Here is a 21,572-nt window from a genome sequence, read left to right as displayed (position 1 = left end):
GGTTTACTTCCACAGAAGAATAAAAGATACCACAAAAGATACCAACCTTCTTTAGCTGGTCGAGATTTCTTGATCCAGTCTGTCAAATGTCTGACAAAGTCAAAGAAGAAATCTCCCTCCGGCACGCTGATCACCTGCAGACACACACACACACACATTACCTTCCTATTACTCTTTGAGTTATTTCCTCTCACACAGGTGCATGCTATTTGGCCATTGGCTGTACTCTTTGAGGTGACGTCTTTACAGCCAAGGTAGAGCTGCCTTTGCTACTCAACTCCATGGAACATTTTTTTTCCATAACAAGACAAACGTTGGGTTGCTCCGACAAGGATTGCTTTTTAAAACTTTAAAACTTTAAGTATATGCCCGGACCGTGTCAAAACATTTTCAGTGGAGGGATTCATTTTATTCAGCTTCTGAGAAAAACGTCTTAACCTCTTACCTTGTCTGAGATCTTAACAAAGAGGCTAAAGCCTTCAGGAGACTTCAGCAGCAGTCTGGTTGAGATGTTCTGGCAGAAATCCTTGGCTTTGGTGCTGGACTCCACCTCAAACGCCTGAGGCACAAACAATCTTGATTTTCAGACAACTTTCTTAAACTTAAACTCTCATATGAGTGTGTGTGTGTGTGTGTGTGTGTGTGTGTGTGTGTGTGTGTGTGTGTGTGTGTGTGTGTGTGTGTGTGTGTGTGTGTGTGTCTTACCTCGTCCGTATCATCAGGGAAGTAAACTTTGTGGAAGATCTGGGTTGTCTTGTGTTGAATCGCCTCCACTTCCACCAGATGAGGGGGGTACTTCCTGGATCCGTTACTGTTATGACATGATAACAAAGAAACCAAAAAATGAAATCTGTCAAGTACAATATTGGCTCCAGCATAACACAGAAATACTAGTAAGTAAAGTACGAGTACAAGTACCTCAAAATGATACTTCAGTACAGTGCTTGAACAAATTTGTTACATCCCACCTGTATAGTTATGGTTAAATGGTTAGTGGACTTGTATATATAAACCTGTCTAGTCTTGGGATCACTCAAAGTGCAGAGGCTGCCATGCAAGGAGCCACCTGCTCATCGGGGTCTGAACTACATGCTCATACACTCACACTGGTGGCACAGCAATTTGGGGTTAAGCATCTTCCCCAAGAACTCTTCGACATGCGGACTGGAGGAGCTGGGGCTCCAACCTCCGCTCTTCCAATTAGTGGTGGGTGTGGTTTAATAACTATCGTTTTACCGTAGAGCCTTGTGTAGCCTCTGCATGCAGTCTCCAGACAGGGGGTGGTGTTTCTTGGACTGGAGGAAGCGCTGGATGTGCGGCAGCAGCATGTTACTGGGAGGAAACAGACCAGTACACAACCACAGCAGCTCCCAGCCTTTCTCCTCACTGTACCTGAAGAAGCACAAAACCTCGGCTCAGCTTCTGCTCAGAAATATCTGGTGGTTCTGCCTGCTGGCCGACTGCAGACACAGCGATGGCTAATGAACACCAGCCACGCTTCTGTACATTGTTTAGGCCATAAAACATCCCTTTTGCAATGTGTGTGGACTTTATAAAATAAAGTACATATCTTTCTATAAGATTTGGTATGTTCTTTGTCACTATAAATACGGGCACAGATTTAAAATTCACATACATTTTGAAAATCTTACCATGATTATCTTTCCAATTACATTTGCAATTAATGTCAAAAGAGTCATTTTAAAAAACAATAATATTAGGATATGGGTTGTGTTTCATTAAATCTCAGGAGTAGATTCATGAAAAGTGTGACCGTGGAAAAGTTTTGAGATCCAACTCTAAATTAAATTGTAAATCTTATTATTAGCATTCATATTGATTATTGTGATGATGGCTTCAGTTGACGTACTTGATGTGGTTGTCGGTGAGCTGTTTGATAATCTGACAGTAAATCTCGTCCTTCAGAGGTTCCGCCTTCAATGCTCCTTCAAAGATCTGGTCGGTCAACTCGTTGACGGAGCGCGTGCGCTTGGAAGGGTAGTCCCCCATGTACTTCATCATAGGTGGGACCAACGTTAAGGAGTAACACATGCTTAAATACAGTTTACACCTTTAAACTTAAATCTTTGAGAAATCTTAAATGTTAACATGACTGCAGCTGGAAGGCGGTTAGTGGATAGGCATTTGAACATTTGATTGGTTCAAGTGTGTGTCCGTAAACGATTCTGAAAATGAGCGGGAGAGTAAAGGGGCGGGTCTTGCTGTTGTTTGAAAGAGAGAGCACATAGTAAGTAAAGTAATGAAGTAAATAAGCTTTACATCCAGGAAGAACAATGATTGCTGCTAAGGTGAGTAAAACCGTATTTGCATATTATAAAGGTGGGTGCTTTATCTCGTTAAACTGGACGTAAATTGAGTGACGAAGTAGGAAATTTCAAATTCAGAACCCATGATCGATAGCCAATAGGGGGCCAGGGCGCGCACCGACACAGCACTGCGGGAATATCCTTCAACTCCGACCGGTATTTAAAAAATCTGATATGAATGTAAAACTGTCCACACGTTAATGGATGGATGTTGCCTCATTACTTGAGTGTGAAGGGCTAACAAAGGTTTGCATTCTCTTTATTGATACTAGTTTTCGGAGGTGATCAGTGATGATGGTATTGACCCAACTGGTATTTACCACGGTGACAGTGAACACCAACTTCTACAATGAAGCCTCAGGCAAATTTAAACTCTGTAATCTGGATTAGACTACACGTATACTTGGTGCTCATCCGCCATGGAGCTCAGATCAGGTAAATATATACTTCAGCACAAACGCTGTTGTAATGGTTTAAATGATACCAGATGAGTGGATTTAGCACCAGAACGTTCAAATTATACTGATGTCTACCAGTTATTTAGTGATTGACATGTTTCTACATATTTCTGTATAAATCCTATGGTGACATTTTCGTAAGTATAGGGAGCTCCTTGCTGGAGAGATTCTGGCTGTGGCCACTAGGTGGCAGTGTTACCCAGGCCGATCTTTTCAGACTGTCCTCCTCGAGAAAACGACCACATAGGTCGTGTGTCAAGCACCGAATTACGACCATATGTTACGTTTCAAAATAGCGCGCCCTCTAGCGGTCAAGTAAATATCGACACTCCGGTGTCTCAGACGATCGCCCCCCCCCACACGTCGACCTAAACCTAACCCCCCGCGCGTGCATCATCGGCAGAGACCGCCTCCACACGTCGACCTAACCCTAACCTTAACCACTACTATCGTTGCGGAAGAATCTCCGCAATACGCTCCCAGAGGTCGTATTCGAGTGCATGGACCAACGACAACTGTGGTCGTATGAGTTGGAGGACTTGTTGGATCTTTTACACAAGCAGTAGGTTAAGATGCTTGTGGCCAATGCCAGCAGTGGAACATTGGAAATTAAATTATACATTGCTGCTGCAATTTAAGCCATTTGATTGAATCATGTCCCTGATATTTATGGATGTGCCATACTAAATTACTGCAGTGCCATAGGTTTCCACTATTGTTTGATGTTGCAGGGGTTTGAGTTAGTTACTTAAAAATCTAGTACAATGGTTGTATGATAGAATGTATATAAGACGTAATTGTAGACTGTGGAGGAGTGACGTGTGGATCTGACCCCCAGCTGTTTTAAAGGATATCTATGAAGGACATGCAGGCGTCCTGAGCCAGCTCCTCGTGGTTGACAACCTTCTTCAGCAGCGGCTGCTTCAGCGGCTCTCTGGTGCAGCTCCACATCTTGTCTTTCCCCCGATTCTTCGTGACCATCACTCTGCTCAGGGTGTGTTTAGGAGGAGGCCTGGAAGTGGCAGGTTACATTCATGACATGTTAACATGACTGTATCAAAATTGAATTTGTAAATCTAAAATTATCAGTGAGGTCCGGAGATATCAGAAAGATCCAGAATCCCAAAAAGTAAGATGTTCAACAGATATGTTTTTATCCTAGTGTGTGTATGTGTACCTGAAATAGTCGTAAGAGAACTCCTCCAGTGTGTAGGGTTTCATCCTGTCGTCACTCTCCGGCAGGACGAGCTGTGAAACACGGACCGACTCCTGACGCTGATCTGGGGTCATGGTTACCAGCATCTGATTGGTTGGATTACATCAGATTACATTCGTTTGACAGAGCATTTTATTTAAGGTGATTAAACCTCTTAGATGTGTGGGGGGGGGGGGGTCTCACCATTATTTCTTGCTGAGGTCGGGTCATGCTGGGCAGGACATAGACGCAGTCAGCAGGGAAGTCTCCTCTCTGATTGGTTCTTTCGTTGATACCGTGCGCCCAACCAGAGTTGAGCACCTGCTCGCCAGTGTCCTGGTCCAACAGGATCAGGTCTCCCTTCAGAAAGCTCAGGAACGTGGACTCTTCCCCAGCTGTGGGATAAAAACACAGTTCGAGGTGAGATGACGAACTGGCATTTCTGCTGTAAAACTTCTGTCTACTGCATTTGATTTAGATACATCAATGAACCATCCTGCGTGTCTTTAGATTGAGGGAGAACCCCCGCTAACATGGGGAGAACATGCAAACTCCACACAGGAGGAACCTGACCCCAGATTTGAACACGGGCCCCACGAGCTCTGAGGCGACAGTGAGTCAATAAATCACAAAATTAAGTTGCCACATTTCCATTTCTAGAGCACGAGGAAACAACAGAAATAATCACAAAAGACAATTGCAGCATCAGCCTTCAGGACTTACTGGGGTTGGGGTTGTCCTGCAGTGCAACAACAAACTTCGACCTCTTCCTCAGGCCTTCCAGGAAGGTCACCACCAGGTCGCGGATGTCCTCTGCATTGTTGGAGGTGAAGGTGTACTCATCTCCTTTCATGGTTGCCAAAGTGAAACTCTGACTCTGTAACTTTCCTCCCCTGAAAGATCAACAACTCCCCCAAATTAAATAAGAAAATACGTTTTCTGATCAGCAGCATGACATAATATGTGCCTTCCAAAGCTGTTAGAGTATAAACGTTTCCTCATGTGAAACAACGTCTATTATGGCTGATGGAAATGTAGCAGGAATTGAATGAAAGAGGTATCGGATCGATACATAGGCCAAAGTGGGAACTGTTAAGTGACTTCAGCTCCCAGCATGCCTCACCTGCTGCTGGAAACGGCAGTGATTTCTGGGAAGGAAAGCTCTAGGAGGACCTGCTCCTGCTCGTCTACAAAATAAACCCCGGTCCAGTTGACAGCGACAATCAGGTCATTTTTAGGCAGACTGGGACCTGAGAGAAGAAATGTATATTTTACATAGATTACACATTTTGTATTTTTATGGCTCCCATATTTTCTAATTAGTGTGAATTGTTATTTCGTAGCCAGGTTCTGACAAAGAACTGTGTAATTGAATCCTACTTTTAACATATCCGTCCTGTCGTTCTATGATATGCTGATCACCTTCATCATTATAATTTACCTTTGGCGGTGCATAGCCACATCATAATTCAACTCAATGGAACCTCCTTTAATATTAGCTGTTAACTCTGTTATTTAGAACAGCTGTACTGTGATGCCCACCGGATGCTAAGAGCTAACGGTTACTAGCTCCCGCCCCGGGCGTAGATTCTCACCTGAGAACTTGAAGGCTTCGTAGAAGCGAGAGAAAAGCAGAGGCCACTTGTGGCGAGCGAAGTCCACCACTTCCTCCTTCACTTTCTGAGGGTCAAACCTCTTCTGGGTGTAGATGCCCTGAACAGCCCGAGAAATAAATGTTTTATTACGTGTGAAAAGACAAAATAATATTGCCATCCGATATGAATGCAAACAAACCAAGCAGATCATCTTCTGTAGACATAAATTACATAAAATGGTCACAAAATATTAAAATACTATCAGGCTTCAGGGCAAGATTGATTAATTATTTGAGTTTAGATGGAAAGCTGAATATATTGCATTAATTTTAATGTTGGAATGTGTTTAGACACTTTTATTTTGCTATAATACACCTAAGACATCTTCCATAGGTGGGTGGACAGACCATCCACAGAAACCTGACTAAAACCTGCAGATTCCCTTCTAGAGAAATTCACTGGCATTGTCAGACTTTGTCACCTTTTTGTGTGCAGCCATGATGAAGTGAGCCCATTTCTCCACCGTCCTGGAGGTGCTGACCTCTCGGTCGGGGACGTAGGAGGGGATGAGGCTCAGCAGGCGCTCCAGAAGGATTTCTGAACCGTAGTCGACGTAATACTGCTGAGAGGCCAGTTCTGCCAGGTCATCCTGGGGACATGAAGAGAAGGACAGGGGGAGTTTGTCTCAACTAGTGTTTTAAGGGTGTAAAAACCAAAAACAGGCAAGGCAAGGGGGATATAGGTAAAGAGAAGCAGGCAAGGTAAAGAAGGGTTTCTAGGCACAACTAGGCACTAAACGTATAGTGACAAAGGAGAAGGTCTTCTGCTACACTCTTAGTTAGATTCAAACAATTTAAAGGAATAATTCAACATTTTGGGAAATACTCGTATTTGTTGTCTTGCTGAGAGTTAGATGACCACTCTCAGAAAATGAATACGCTTATTTCCAAAGATATCAATCCTTTATAAAGAGCAAAACAAAGAAAAACGCACCCTGTCGCAGCGGTACTCTCCAAACTTGACGCCCCTGACGGTTTGTTGGTAGATGAGGTTGGTGGCGACCTGGTCATCGGCGGGGCAGTGCCACGGCGTGAAGATCTCCTTCCTGAAGAACAACCTCCAGGGGGCGTTTCTCTCCTGGGCTCCCTGCTCCTTCGCGTACTGTTCGCACTGCGACACGGCGTCCATCACATGGTCGTTCCCACTGCCTAAAGAGGACACCTGCAGGAGAAGACACATTTACGTCAGCTACTGTGAACATACAGTACAATGTGAACATTTAGTTTCACTATTGCTAAACATAATAATAATTTGAACTGCTATTTTGTAATCTCTGCACTTGAAACTATATTTATTTATAACCATTATTATTCCTGTATAAGAATCATTAATATAATCGTAAAGGTCTCAGTGAAGACTTTTTGTCTTGTCCTCACGTCGTCAGGCTTTTTGAGGATCAAATCTTTGTTTTAGGGTTAAGCTTAAATATTCCCTCCACATGTTTTAAGACCCATGAAAATACTTGACTTTGAATGATAATTTGTCTTATTTCAGAATCTATGAAATTGTAAATATTTTTCATTTCGAACGCGTTGAACCTAGATGTCTCCTGCTTCACTGAGAAGTCCATACTCAGTGTATCCCGTCACACTGGTGTAAGATGCATATTGAACCTTGATTGGCTCCAAACTAGTTGTGATGTCAGGTGTTAAACTCTATGAAAGAGAAACTTTCCACTTTCAGCAGATTCACGCTAAAACAAGTGCACACAAGCGTCATTCTGAACAGTGAACTCAAACAAAAACAAAAACACATTTTTGACTGGACGGGCTTTAAGGTTAGATGCAAAGGCCCTGTGTGTGTGCGTGTGTGTGTGTGTGTGTGTGTGTGTGTGTGTGTGTGTCCCCACCTTGTCAAACAGTGCGATGTAGAGTGAAAAGCCAAAGCGGTCCCGCAGGTTGATTTTGTCAGACAGGGCGTTGCAGAGCTCCTTGGCTGTGGTAGCCGAGTCTGTCAGCAGAGTCTTGGTGGTCCCGTCCATGAATGTCACCGGCAACATAATGGGCTTCTTCGACTTGGTGGCCTGGATGAGGAGTTCACAACTTTAGCTGAGTTTGTTGCCCTGTTGCTTTGAGCGATAGAATCAATTTCAAATCACTTTCCAGTCAGACAGTTTGCTGCCAACACATCACTGAGTTCTGCATCTGTCATTAGGTTTTACTGTATTTGACCCCTCTTTCCAACAGCATTGTATGTTATTTACTGTACATTTTATTCATATTAAATCAATTGTATGAGCAATTATGTCTAGTTTTCAACTTTTAAATTATGTATTTGCAGAGTGGTCAGTGTATAAGACTAATGTGAATTTAATGAGCTTTTCCATCAGACTGACCCGCCAACTGCTCATTGACTCTATTTTATATTCATTCATATTTTACACTGCATTGTAACCTTTATTCCTGTATTTTATATCTGATTTATTCTACTGTAGTGTTTTTCATTTTCTATCTTTCTTTCATTAATTAATTCAAATTAAAACTGATTTATTTTATTTTTTATTTAAATATCCTTTTCTTATGTGTTTCTCTTGCGTTTTGTCTTGTAAACTGTTACTGAAATGTGCTCTATAACTAAACATTCCTTGCTTCAATGACTAGTATACAATTCTGTACAAATGAAGTACAATTTCACATGATCTAGTTAAACTCTATCATATCAATAATATGAAGAGAAAGTGTGGTGTTTGGACATTAGTATCTGAAGCCTGCAGCGGCCATAGAAGCTTACATTGGGTTTGTTCCCATTATTAAAAACCATGAAGCCAAATTGCAACTCTCTTGTGCACATGATGCTGTTATATGCATGAGTATTTCTATTGAATCCATCTGATCTCTGTGTGTGTTTATACCTGCAGCTCCAGCCAGGAGGGAGGTTGTGTTCTGGTCCCATTGACAAAAGTGCGTCTCAGTCTCTCTTCACAGTACGGAGCGTAACCCGGCGGCCCGCTGCTGATGAAGTTCCTCAGGTACTGTAGGTAAAAAAAAAAAACCTTAACATTTGTAAATTCCTGAAGAAGCATCACGAGGGCAACGGCAGAAATTGACAGATAATGAATACAAACTGTGGGATCAGTTTATTTAGATAGTTTTTTAAGATGTCTTCCTCCTGTGTACCTCATGGATGCACTGATTGCAATTTTCTTGGCCAATCCCGATTTATTAAGAGTGACCTGCTGATTCAGATTTTTTACTTACTCCAGACTAACTTTTTTCATCGGCGTACCGACACATTTCATCTTTTACTTTTTAATTATCTTCCGAGGGGCGAGTGGAAACACGAGGGGCACAAGAAAATGAGGGGTCGGTGTAAAAATAAGGAATGGGATTGGCTCTTTTGGTTCTTCACTCACCGACACATGTATGTGGCTTTGAAGTTACTGTCTGTGACGCCGTGTGCTCATGTCAAACTATCACTATCACGTGTAAATGTGACCGGCAAACAATGAGATTGATCGGAAGCAGATCGATCAGCGCATCTCTCGTGTATTTAAATGGAAAAGATCATTAAAAAACTCCTGGATGTCCTGACCTTGAGGAACTTGTCTGAAGGGGCGAAGCAGCCGACACAGAGAGAGATGAGGATCCAGCCACGAGCGTGAGAACTCTTAGATGGGTTCTGACTCAGCTGCTTACAGATCTGACAGTAGATCTCATCTCTAACACACACACACACACACACAGGTTAGGGCATGTAGGTTAAATTAACACTACACATAATTACAAACAAGTACATAAGTGTAATCAAATGTCCACAACATGTCACATGATGATCTTAATTAGGGGCTTCATAGAAAAGAGGGTGAAGACATATGCACCACTTATCAGCTTTCTGAATCATTTCATGTCACTTCACCAGTTTTGTGTAGTTCTACTGTAAGTTTAGGAAACTACAGGCTCATAATGACTACAGTAATGATTTTTGTGTACCTCAGTCCTGGTCTCAGAATCCCGTTGCCAATGATGAAGTGAAGTTTCTCCAGGTTGGATGTTGGCCTGTCTTCCAGCATGCTGTTGCCGTGGAGACCGTGCTCACCATCGTTAAGGCGCTTAGTGACCTGAAAAGCATCAAACTGTAACTTTTTCTACCTTTGCAATGTGCCACCTCTCTCTCTCTCTCTCTCTCTCTCTCTCTCTCTCTCTCTCTCTCTCTCTCTCTCTCTCTCTCTCTCTCTCTCTCTCACCTCCTCAGTGATCTTGGATTTCTTCTTCAGGGTGAGAGACACCAGTTTGTGTCGGACACTGTTCTTCCTGTGGCTGTCAGCATGAGGCGTCTGACGGCAGAACAAGACAGGAAACAGTTCATGACTGATCAGAGATGCTCCTGCTAGCAGCACACACCATTCATTAATGTGACTCTCATTCATAAGTCCAGGACCCCAATAGAAGTCACGTAAAATTTGGTCCACATGTTCGTCAGATAAGAAAAGCTGCTAACATTTCAACATTTCATTTAACATTTAACATAAAGGAAATGGGCATTCTGAATATTATACAAACAACTGGACAAGAGGATGAGATTATAATGTATTTAAAGATTTGCCATTATCGCGTCCGATGACCCAGTTTTGGAGGGATATTATATGAGTTTTCCAAGTTTCCATTTTAAATGTCCTTAATGGGTTGCTTCTTTATATCCCAACGCATCAAATGAAGAAAAAAAGAAGATAGTTTGTAAAATAAAATGTACATTAATTCTACTTGTGTTCATAAAGTACCGATTAAAATTATTTACTCAAGTAAAAAGGTACAGGCTCTGAAATGTACTCTTAGTAAAAATATCCCTGTGAAGGACATTTCTACTGGCTGTTGTTTTGCAAGGCTAACTGAATCTTGCGTCATATTGATAAACAATAAATTAATTAATTTCAAATTAAAGCAACAAGCCTGAAGAAAGTAAAATGTTGTGAGAAAAATAAATACTCCAGTAAAGTTACTGAAACAAACTAATGTTAAAAATGAATTAAAAGCATTTATAACATTTTAGAATAGGGCCAAACCTAAAATGTACAGTAGGTGGAAGTGAATCACATGTCAGTGTTACTCCACTGATGAACTCACAGCAGCACCAGTGAATCATGAACTCTTCTTACCTCCCCCTCCCCCTGCAGCGCCTGCAGCTCTCTCTTGTAGGTCTTCTTTCCCAGCGTCTCGTAGATTTTGGTCATGACGGGGATCTTCTCACTTCCGTCGCTGATGGCCGTGTGGTATTTGGGCTCCGGCAGATCTCCCATGAACCTCAGCACCGTGATCCACACCGCCAGAGCAGCCTGGGCCGGGAAATGGAAGATACGCGTTTATTCATCGGGTTTATCAGGTGAAATTTTGGTAACACTTTCTATAAAAGTCATGCATATAATGCATCATAAGCACATTTATAACACATTATTTGGAAGAAGAATCCCAAACACTGGGGTCACATGGGCATGGAGGTATAAAGCGTTATCAATGCTGAACATTCATGATTATAAACATTTATAACGACTTTTATTAATACAGACAGACAGACAGACAGACACAGGATATATTAAACTGGTTTGACTGTAGTAGGGTCGGAGGTTAAAGGTGACCTACCAGCTGGTCTCCCTCATCGTCGTGGAACAGCAGAGGCTGTTTGAGGGGCCGTCGGACGTAGGTGTGCGTGGTCGTACCCTGGAAGTAGGTGGCAGCATACTTGGCGAACTTGTACTCCGACAAATCCTCCTCTTCATCATCTTCAGGCAAAGGAAGAGCCTCGTCCAGATCCTCCTCCTCCAGTTCCCGATGGGTCCGCTCCAGATCCTGCAGAGGAGACCATTTTTTGGATAATTTAAGACATTGTTAGATAGTTTAAGGGCATGCAGTTAGAATAAATCCTTTGCATATGTAAAAATATTTGTGTAATGTAATTATGCTGACAGTACGATTTGCGGCTCTAACATCCTAGTGAGAATTCTTAATATTTTATCTTACGTAGTTGAAGAAAAACTCACCTCAAAGCCAGCAGGGGCTTGTCCCTCCTGGCCCGGGAAAGAGGTCGTCGTCCCCAGGAAGCCAAACATTTTGTCCACCATGTCGGAGTCGTTGACAGGCTCCAAACGGGCCTTCTCCATCTGCTCTACCATCTCCTTCTTCCTCCGTACCTCCTCCTTCTCCTTCTTCTCCCGCTCGGCGTCCTCTTTGGCCAGATGAGCCAGACGCTCCTAGTAAAATAATTATATCGCATTTAGATTTAAAACAATACTGTAATAATAATAATAATAATACATTTTCGATGTCTTCAAATGTCAACATTTTTTGTTGAACCTGGTGTTTGAGTTCAGCCTCGGCCTTCGCTCTCTTCGCAGACATCTGATTCCTCAGTTTGGTCTCTTCAGCCAGACGCAACTTCTCTGCCTCCAGCCTCCGGCGGTACTGAGGAGAGAGAAAAGAGTCCACTGTTCACTGAAACAACACAGGCTCAACCCTACTGGGCTGTTTAACATCTCGGTGAAATCACATTTAAACTGTATTGAATCCAAGTGGAAAGGAATGTTTAGAGGACAGGGACAAACGGACAGATAGTGGTAACATGAAATGGGGGAATTAGTTAAGTAATTACTTGAGAACAAAAAATGTATTAAACACAACATTCAAAGTTCACCCGTCCTCCTTGGCTCAACGAGTGAGTGAGCATAAATAAAGTTTACTTTCTTACCATTTACTTAGCTAAAAGTACCAATAGACAAGTAAAAGTCCTGCATTCAAAATCTAACATCAATATAATATAATATTTTTGAAGGAGAGAGAGAGGGGAACAACATGCAGAAAGGGCCTCCGGTGGGATCCGACCCCGGGGCCGCTGCAGTGCCCTCAGTACATAGGAACCAACTCTACCAACTGAGCTGGCCCAATGTAACAGAACATCGTATTGCTGCTGTGGAAGCATGTATAAGACATTATATCCTGTTCTATCTGTCCCGATGGAGTTTGATCAAAGATCAAGTAACTATAGCTGTCAAAATGTGGTGGACTAGTAGTAGAAGTGTGTGTGTTTACCTCTCCCTTTAACCTCTTGTACAGCCGGCGAGCGATCATGCCTCTGGTGTGGGCCTGGATGGTGATGACGGCCCACAGCCGGTGTCTGAACGCCCGGCGCACCAAAAAACCTCGACAGCGTCCCTGGAAGCCTGTGATTCGCTGACGGGCTACGTGGTACGATGCACACAACTTCCTGGAACGAACCAGAGCCTGGAGGCGAGAGAAGCCCGCTCGCATCTGATAGAAAAACAAGAGAGGAAGAAAAGATTTATTTTCAACCTTTTCTGATGATAATGAATTACTTAAGCTGAGCTGAATCATGCTGATATAATCAAGATCTTTGATAGAATGTTCATCTGCTCGGGTGTAAAACACAGAGATGCTCCTCACAGCTCCATAGTTCTTCCGACAGTGATACCCTCTCCACGTCTTCTGGATCAACACCGCTGACTTCCTCATCTTTAGGAAGTTCGATCTGATGAGGAAAAATGCATTTGTCTACTTTTAATCAGTGGTTTTAGAGAGCGGGTCAGCTTCACCGAACAGATTCATGAGACTGGAATCAGCTTTTCAAGGCTCACCTGTCCTTGAACCCTCGAACCACCTTCTGGATGAGGATGACCTTGTCTGTGATGGCCTTGTCTCTCTCGATTTCCAGCAGCATGTCATGGTGATCCTACACAGAAGATAGACAACTCAAACAGTGCACTTTCTGCTCCTCCGGTTCAATAGTCTGAGAGTCTAATAGCTAACAATTATATTGTATCTACACAAAATCTGGAAGTTCTTAAAAAAACAAAACATTTTGGATTATTACTGAATCTCCAACAACTATTTTCAAAAATACAGAAATAAAGAAATTCTTGAAAAGGCCAGCTTTCCCCCGACATGCTTTAATGTGACAGCTATCCTGTTTGCTAACACGACACCTAAAAGAGCATAATCTCCCTCTATCTCTTCTTCCTGTGATCCGTCCTGATGGGGGAAGTGTGGATACTGCCCCTCCATCGCCCCCCCTGCACTTTCTACTTCCTGTTCAGCTTCCTGTCCAGCCAAGCAGTGAGGCCTGATAGAGAACTGCCTTCAATCCAGAAAAGTCAAGACATTTGACACAAACCAACGCCTGTGAGGGCATTGTTTGTATTTAAAGGCTGGTGGTGTAGAGATAGAGAAACACGGGGAGAGAGAGAGCAGTAAGAGAGCCAAACCTTAACCTTCAGGTTTAAACTAATAACCACAGATATTAAAACTACATGTTATGAGAAAACAAGAGGCCAATAATAAAACCAAATGAAAGATAAAGACGAAGCTTCAGAGTATAAAATACTGTCCGTCGTATTTGGTGTGTGAACACGTCGTCGCCCGATCAGATTATAAACAAAACCCGCTGCAGACAGACATCGCTTCAACGGGAGCCACACACACTGTGAAAACAAAGTGCTGGGCCTAAACCATCATCAGCTGATATGTTCTCTCAACCTCTGGAGAAAGAGGTGACAGTGTCACCATGGCAACCAGCACAATGGATGTGCTTTACCAGTGACCTCTGGACAATATCGGCCCTCACTGGGCAGGAAACAAAAACACACACATATTCACACACATTCACACACACATATTCACACACATTCACACACACATATTCACACACACAGATATCGATTATCGGCACTCAAGACAATAAAGATCTATCAATACAGCAAAGTAAATTTTTTTAAATGTTCTTGTGGAGGTGATTTAAATAGCAGAACTGAGGATACATACATAATAACACTGATAGATTATTGATTTTTATAAAAGATAAATACAAATGTTGCACCCACATATTGTATTGTTTCATCGTTCATTGTATCACTGCCATTCAGCAGAAGTGGAGTACCTTGAGGAAGATCTTTGTCTTCCCCATCTGCCAGTCGTCGTCTCTGCCGAGCACGGCCTCAGCGATCCTCTGACACGTTCCCCTCAGGTCCTCCTATCGGCCCAGAGATTATATGAATTAATGCACCGCTGAAAATAGTACCCAACAAAATGCACTATTTCCTCCTGTTTGTGTAAGATGACTTTAAAATGAGGAGGAGGAACCAATGGGCTTGGAGCTGAGAGTCACAGACAGGAAGTCAGTCAGTACTGAGAGACAGACTATCATGTGATGTTGGTCTTTTAGTATAGAGAATATAATTCTAATCCTGCAACATGTAGATATTTAGCACATAACGTCTAACATGGTGACCAAAACCGTCACTGATCACAAACAGGCTCAAGCCGAAGTTCTGAAGTCTGAAGTTCAACAACATTATTTCAATTTATTCAGAAGGGAAGATGACTATCTGGATGAAAATATAATTTAATTTTAATTAAATTGGCTAATAATTTGAGTCTCAGACACACTTCATACATCTAATCTAACAAACACTAACTCTAAGTTAGTGGCACAGGCACACACACACACACACACACACACACAGAGGACTTCCAAAGCAGCCGAGGGCAGCAGGAAACCTGTCAGGGTCCAAGGAAAACAGACCACTGTCAGCATTGTGGGAAAAAACTGCATGGTGACCAAACACTGTCACACATGTGGTGTCATCTGATCCGATCTGTTCCAGGCGTCAGAAAAACACACAGAACAAGCACAACTCTCTCTGTGAGACCAGCTGTTATGGTAAACTCTCCATTCAAAAACAATATCTCACTCTTGTGAAAACATGTCGACCCCTCCTTTTTTCCATCAAAACATTACTCTAATATTTGGGATAATTAAACAACAACAACACACACCTGCAGTTACACTCTACCTGTTTGTAGGCCGGTTTGACTCCAGGCATGAGCACCCGGTAGCGGTCAACAAACTCCACAAATGTGTAGCGGATAGGATATCCTGCCCGGCGGATACGAATGGTCTCCATCATACCAGAGTACCTCAGCTGACGCACACACAGCTCCCTGTCAAACAACTACAGACACAAACACTGTGACAGGAAGCGGGAGTTTACTGACCTTCAACATAAGGTGAAACCTCAGGTGTTTTCTCAAAATGGGTTTTTAACACACAGCTTAGCCTGATGAGGTTGTCTTTTGAGGAGTTTAAATTCAAGGACTTTATTTAATTCATCGAGACTTTTCTCTGCTTTGAAACCGCGTTCACCGGGCGGTTTGAGAAAAAAAACACATTTTCTGAACCTCTGGCTGAAACTTCCTTATATAACTGTATTTATGTGTTATTTTCCATCTTGCTATTGATGGACTTGGAACATCTTCACTTGTTTTGTTAAAGATAACAACTCGTAATGAATATTTAGTAATGAACAAAGTCCACAGGCGTTATTAATGAGAAAACATTCACCGTCTGATTAATCAAAGAGAAATCTCTGAAGGTTCATGCCGAAGAAAACGTATTGAAAACAGGGCAGTATTGATTTGATCTTTCATGGAGGAAAACAATAATGTAAAAACTGAAGGCATATTAAACCTTTCATGGATTCCATTTATTCTTCAACCTCATTTTAGTAATATGAAAAAAATATAATTATTGATGACCTCCCTAGTTACAAATAACTAATAAATTAAATGTCTGACTTCTTGTGCTTGAAAATAATTATTTTAATTTTCCTTTCTACTTTTACTCATGCAAACCTGATAAAAAGGAGCTTTAACACAAACATCTGTCAGATTAAGTTTAACATTTTTAAAATATGAAATGCTTTAAATGCTAATTAGCTTTAATTTACAACTACCTTTGAAATATCAATGATAACTACTTAATGTGACCCTACTCTATAGTGAAAGTGTCACTGGGCATAAACTTAACATTATACTTAATGTGTTACTTTTATTTTGTCTATCCCACATAACTCATAATTCATCTTTAACACGCTGATCTGGCTGAGAAACGTTTTGCTTGCCAGCAGCTGCAGAGTCAGTCAACTAGCAACCTAGTGGTTTCTGTTGCGCTGCTTGTCAACTCAAATCCCTGAATAGTTGTTCTCTTCTATTGTAATCTATTTGTGAACAGAGTGCAGACACTCACCATGGGCTTCTTGTATTCGTTGGGTTTGATGCAGCGAACGAAGAACGGCTGGCAGACGCTCAGAGTTCTCATCAGCAGCTCCAGAGATCTTTTGAACTGACTGCTCAGTGTGGGCGAACGCTTCCTGGTCTCCGCCCCCTTTAACGCACACACACACACACACACACACACACACACACACACACACACACACACACACGAAGTGAGACAGGGTAGAAAGTGTCATGGTCAGAAACAATGAGGACTAAATTGTCTCTTCCTGTGCTCTGACACTAACCTTTTTCCTCTTTCTGTCTCAAAATATAAAAGTTTTTGTCTGGCTGACGTTGCACATTCACAGTTAAATGCCAGTTAAAACTCAAGCGAGGGCAGCATCTATGTCAATAATTAGTCAATTAATCGATTAATCGATTAGTCAGTCAACAGAAAGTTCACCAGTTAAATAAATGTGACGATTTGTTGTTGTTTTTCTCATCTTTCTCATTGGACTTGAATAAAACAAACACTTTCCCTTTTTCCATTTTATAAACCAACATTTAATTGATTTATCTCGAAAATGATCAGATTAATCGATAATGAAATGATCGTTAGTTGCAGCCAGTGGTGGAAGGTGTATTCAGATCATTTACTTTAAGTAAGTAAGTAAAAGAACGAAGTATCAAAATTAGAAGTATTGATAATGCAGTAAAATGTTCCCTGTCAGTGCTATTATATCTACTATTATATCTAATATCTGATATTCTGATATACATATATATATATTGTGTGTGTGTGTGTGTGTGTGTGTGTGTGTGTGTGTGTGTGTGTGTGTGTGTGTGTGTGTGTGTGTGTGTGTGTGTGTGTGTGTGTGTGTTACCATAGCAACATCGGCCTGGAAGATCTGTTTGATGAATTTGTTTTTGGACGAGTGAACCAGCTGAATTATGTCACCATATAAAGTGTCTCTGTTCTTCTCCAGGAAGCCTGCAGGACACACACACACACACACACACACACACACACACACACACACACACACACACACACACACGAGTGATAATAATAAATAATGATAACATAAATCAATAGTCATAGAAGGAGACATTAAATATCGTATGCGTTCATGTAAGTGACCCTGACCTCTTGTTTCGTAGTAAACCACTCCGGCGAAGTGTTGGATGCCAAACTGGGTCTCGTGGTTGTTCTTCGGGGGGATGTAGTAGGTGTTGAGTTTGTGCTGAAAGTTCAGCTTGTTCAGCATGGTGGTGTCTGTGCCCTGCAGGACACACACAGGCAACGCTGTTTCGAGCACATCTGGACAGCGTTGGTCAGAGAATAGTGACCATGTGATCCCGTTACCTTGGGGAACTTGCTCTCCTCGTCAATGAGCGAGATGATGTTCATGGGTTTGATGGCGATCATGTCCAGAGCGTCCTGGTTGTCGGTGAACTCGATGTGCTGCCAGTTGATGTGCTCCAGGTTGTACTCCTCCTGCTCCAGCTTGAAGACGTGACGGACGAAGAACTGCTGCAGGTTCTCGTTGGCGAAGTTGATGCACAGCTGCTCAAAGCTGCCGGACGGAGACAAGAAAGAACACGTGAGAAGTAGGTGAATAGTCCTGGGACTGGACTGAATGCATTAGTCTTTATGTTTTTATGTGTGTGTGTGTGGTGTGTGTGTGTGTGTGTGTGTGTGTGTGTGTGTGTGTGTGTGTGTGTGTGTGTGTGTGTGTGTGTGTGTGTGTGTGTGTGTGTGCGTGTGTGTGTGTACATGTTATACCTGTTGACAGTGAAGTTCTCAAAGCCGAAGATGTCCAGCAGTCCGATGGATCGTCTGAGAGTTTTGGGCTGTGAGGACGCAGGCTTGTAAATGGCCGCATTGATCTTCTCCACAATCCACACAAACAGACGGCCATAAATACCCTGCAAAACACACACACACACACACACACACAAAGAGAGAGAGAGAAGCCAAGTCACCAATCAATACTTTAAAGAACCCCTGCAGACTTTCTGAACCCGAAACTCAAGAAAGTCAGGCATGGAGAAGACTTCTCGCTGGTAAATGAACTACATTCAACACATGAGTCTAAAAGAAAACTCTACGGTGCACTTTTAACTTCTGTGATGGCTCGTAATGACTAGAATGATGTGTGTGTTGATTATGTAACAAAGATGAATAAAAGATGGTTTTCAAAGTGTTGCACCTTAACGAAAGCGTCCCGTACATCCAGAGCTTGTTCCATGCTGAGTGGGGTGGAGACGGTCTCTCCTCTGGTGATCAGAGTTCGGCTGGTCAGACAGTTCATCAGATCCTTACCGTCCACCTAAACACACAAAATTAAATAAAAACATGAGACTAATGCATTCATTCCTATTCATCTTCATCTGTTTCATCTCCTTCAATCTCATATCATCTTCTAAAAGTCACGCTGAAATGAAAAAATACAATCTGTGGATTTTCTTCTCTTCTTCCTGTTATGTGTCTTAACCAGGAAAATCAGAATTCTCTGATGAGAGGATGAGGGCCGCGTGTGAATTTTGTTTTTGAGTTCTGACTTTAAAGTCAGAATTCTGAGATTAAAGTCAAAATTCTGAGAATAAAGTCAGAATTCTGAGAATAAAGTCAGAATTCTGAGAATAAAAGTCAGAATTCTGAGAATAAAGTCAGAATTCTGACTTTTAAAGTCTTTTTTTTAAGACTTTTAAAGTCAAAATTCTGAGATTAAAGTCAGAATTCTGAGAATAAAGTCAGAATTCTGACTTTTATCTCAGAATTTTGAGAATAAAGTCAGAATTCTGACTTTTATCTCAGAATTTTGAGAATAAAATCAGAATTCTGACTTTAAAGTCAGAACTCAAAAACAAAATTCACACGCGGCCCTCATCCTCTTCCGTACTTTCCCAATGTAAATCTACAGGGGAAAGTCTCTTTTTGAGCCCCATCACATGAGGGACCAGGAAGTTGTAATTCCTCCATTTGGCCACTATGTGGCTTCAAAGCCCGTCGCTCTCCCTCAGAGCTAAAGTGTCTAAACCCATAATCATACTGCAGCACATACAGATGAACCTGTCATTACACACAACAGGTGTGTGTGTGTGTGTGTGTGTGTGTGTGTGTGTGTTACCTCCAGCAGCGTAGCAGCAGTGGTGAGGTGAGGGCTGCGGACAACCTCACAGGCATCCAGGTTGTCGTAGGTACGAGCTGCAGGGTAAAAAGTCAAACTGTAACACAGTGAGAACAATGTGTGTACAAAAACTGTGTTGTCTTCTGATGTTACCTTCATATCGGAGGTTTCCCATGTGTAATATAGCAGCCAGCAGTTTAGAAATCTCCCAGTTCTCTTTATCTGTGAACATTAGTACCTGCAGGACAGAGCACAGGGAAGCTGTGAATCCTGATGGGGATGAATCAGCATTGTCTTCATCAGGTGAATACTTTAAAGAAAGTTACACCTAATGTGTCTTGTGTGTGGTTTAGTCAGTACCTTCATTGCAGAGCGGATGTTAGAGTACTCTTTCAAGTCGTCTCGGCCATCACACACTGTGCAGTTCCCCTACGCAGCAACAGAGACAGAGAGTTTGTGGTAATCTAATATTCAATATCATGAATTAGTCATGTTTGGTCCTTTTATATTTTGGTGAAAGAGCACGGTGTGACTGTAGGGTAAAATATATCCAAATCGTGGTCTCTGTTATGAAGCTCGTTAGTGTGCAGCTAACGAGCTGAGTGCTGGGATGTCCTGACTTTTAACATCTTGTTAGGAATATTACCAAATTTACAGTTTTTCCCCACATGTTTCCCAAATGTTCAGGATTTTTCTTTTCTACTGTAACATTTCAGTGTTTTTCTCAGTTATAAGTAACTAAAATATCTTTCTGAAAACATTTGCGGGCCAGAAATAGGCAATGCAGTGAGTCTTGATTCATATTCATGCAAATGTCATTAAGAGCAAGAAGAGGCACACTGTAAAAAAAATATCCTAATTAATGGAAAATAACTCAAAATGTTTTCTTTTTTTTTTAAATTGTACACAAAACTATAAAATGATGGACATTATCTGTAAATTAAATAATCAACCTTTATTTTAAGAATTATGCCAATAATAGAAAATTATTTGTACAGTAGAATTACTATAATATTTACACAGTATTGTTCTGCTTTCCTTAATTACATACAAATGTATGTAAAATGACAATACTTACCTGTAATTAAATATGTAGCTCATTATATAAAGGTTTATGTCCATACTAATAATTCAACATTGTTCTTTGTAGTTTTAAGATAAATGTTTTGATGGGGTTTTTTTTATATTTATGTGTACATTAACATTCTGTCTGTTATTCCACAACCCAAATTTAGGAAACATTTTTCATTACATCAAACATGAGTTCCTTAATTACATACACATTTATGTAAAATGACGATAATTATCTGTAATTGAATATGTAGCTCATTATATAAAGGTATATAGGCAAAAATGACAAAAAATATTTTGATTCAAGTTACCAACTGTAGCATTAAGTGACTGAAAAGGGCAGCGTCTCAACTGCTGCAACAGCCGACAGGTTGCTGCTAACACGAGGATGAAGGTGAAACTTCACTCACGATGGTCAGGTAGGTGAAGTCGGTGGCCTTGCTCAGCCCCAGTTTCTTCTTCTCCTCTGGAGTCATGCCCTTCAGCATGCAGTAGAAGATGTGGTAGTTCCTCTCGTCGTGGGCCTGCAGCAACAGAGGGAAAGGTAAGTGTTGCATTATTGCATCAAATAAAACACAACAGTCACGTTACGGCAGCAGAGACGGGCTGAGAGGTAAGAAAACAGATAAACAATAAAAACAGAGAGATTACTTTAAAAAACGTGCAATATATGCGATACTAAGACTATATAAGTCAGTTGTGCAACTATTTGTATGAAAGAAATCCAGTGCCATA

At 41.6% G+C, this 21,572-nt stretch overlaps 1 protein-coding gene across 1 annotated transcript in view; it reads right to left on the bottom strand.

Moving 5' to 3' along the window:
• myo7aa (myosin VIIAa) overlaps positions 1–21,572 on the bottom strand; it is a 28,477-nt gene that overhangs the window by 4,177 nt on the left and 2,728 nt on the right. The window contains exons 6-42 of the mRNA XM_084018778.1: positions 21,248–21,361; positions 20,127–20,195; positions 19,920–20,004; positions 19,767–19,843; positions 18,846–18,965; positions 18,419–18,561; positions 17,999–18,209; positions 17,780–17,915; positions 17,517–17,623; positions 16,661–16,798; positions 15,429–15,587; positions 14,513–14,605; positions 13,215–13,309; positions 13,024–13,108; positions 12,652–12,870; positions 11,920–12,027; positions 11,607–11,816; positions 11,209–11,415; positions 10,728–10,904; positions 9,819–9,908; positions 9,565–9,692; positions 9,167–9,293; positions 8,487–8,606; positions 7,485–7,658; positions 6,569–6,796; positions 6,057–6,224; positions 5,576–5,693; positions 5,104–5,230; positions 4,704–4,873; positions 4,185–4,375; positions 3,963–4,087; positions 3,640–3,797; positions 1,871–2,024; positions 1,237–1,392; positions 706–811; positions 446–559; positions 47–134 (exon numbers count right to left, since the gene is read on the bottom strand). Of these exons, the coding sequence (XP_083874904.1) occupies positions 47–134; positions 446–559; positions 706–811; positions 1,237–1,392; positions 1,871–2,024; positions 3,640–3,797; positions 3,963–4,087; positions 4,185–4,375; positions 4,704–4,873; positions 5,104–5,230; positions 5,576–5,693; positions 6,057–6,224; positions 6,569–6,796; positions 7,485–7,658; positions 8,487–8,606; positions 9,167–9,293; positions 9,565–9,692; positions 9,819–9,908; positions 10,728–10,904; positions 11,209–11,415; positions 11,607–11,816; positions 11,920–12,027; positions 12,652–12,870; positions 13,024–13,108; positions 13,215–13,309; positions 14,513–14,605; positions 15,429–15,587; positions 16,661–16,798; positions 17,517–17,623; positions 17,780–17,915; positions 17,999–18,209; positions 18,419–18,561; positions 18,846–18,965; positions 19,767–19,843; positions 19,920–20,004; positions 20,127–20,195; positions 21,248–21,361 (5,095 nt within the window). The remainder of the gene's footprint in view (positions 1–46; positions 135–445; positions 560–705; positions 812–1,236; positions 1,393–1,870; positions 2,025–3,639; positions 3,798–3,962; positions 4,088–4,184; positions 4,376–4,703; positions 4,874–5,103; positions 5,231–5,575; positions 5,694–6,056; positions 6,225–6,568; positions 6,797–7,484; positions 7,659–8,486; positions 8,607–9,166; positions 9,294–9,564; positions 9,693–9,818; positions 9,909–10,727; positions 10,905–11,208; positions 11,416–11,606; positions 11,817–11,919; positions 12,028–12,651; positions 12,871–13,023; positions 13,109–13,214; positions 13,310–14,512; positions 14,606–15,428; positions 15,588–16,660; positions 16,799–17,516; positions 17,624–17,779; positions 17,916–17,998; positions 18,210–18,418; positions 18,562–18,845; positions 18,966–19,766; positions 19,844–19,919; positions 20,005–20,126; positions 20,196–21,247; positions 21,362–21,572) is intronic.

The sequence above is a fragment of the Eutrigla gurnardus genome, assembly GCF_963514095.1.
Source record: "Eutrigla gurnardus genome assembly, chromosome: 10".
NCBI classification, from domain to species: Eukaryota; Metazoa; Chordata; class Actinopteri; order Perciformes; family Triglidae; genus Eutrigla; species Eutrigla gurnardus.
This window is presented reverse-complemented; position numbering and strand designations above follow the sequence as displayed.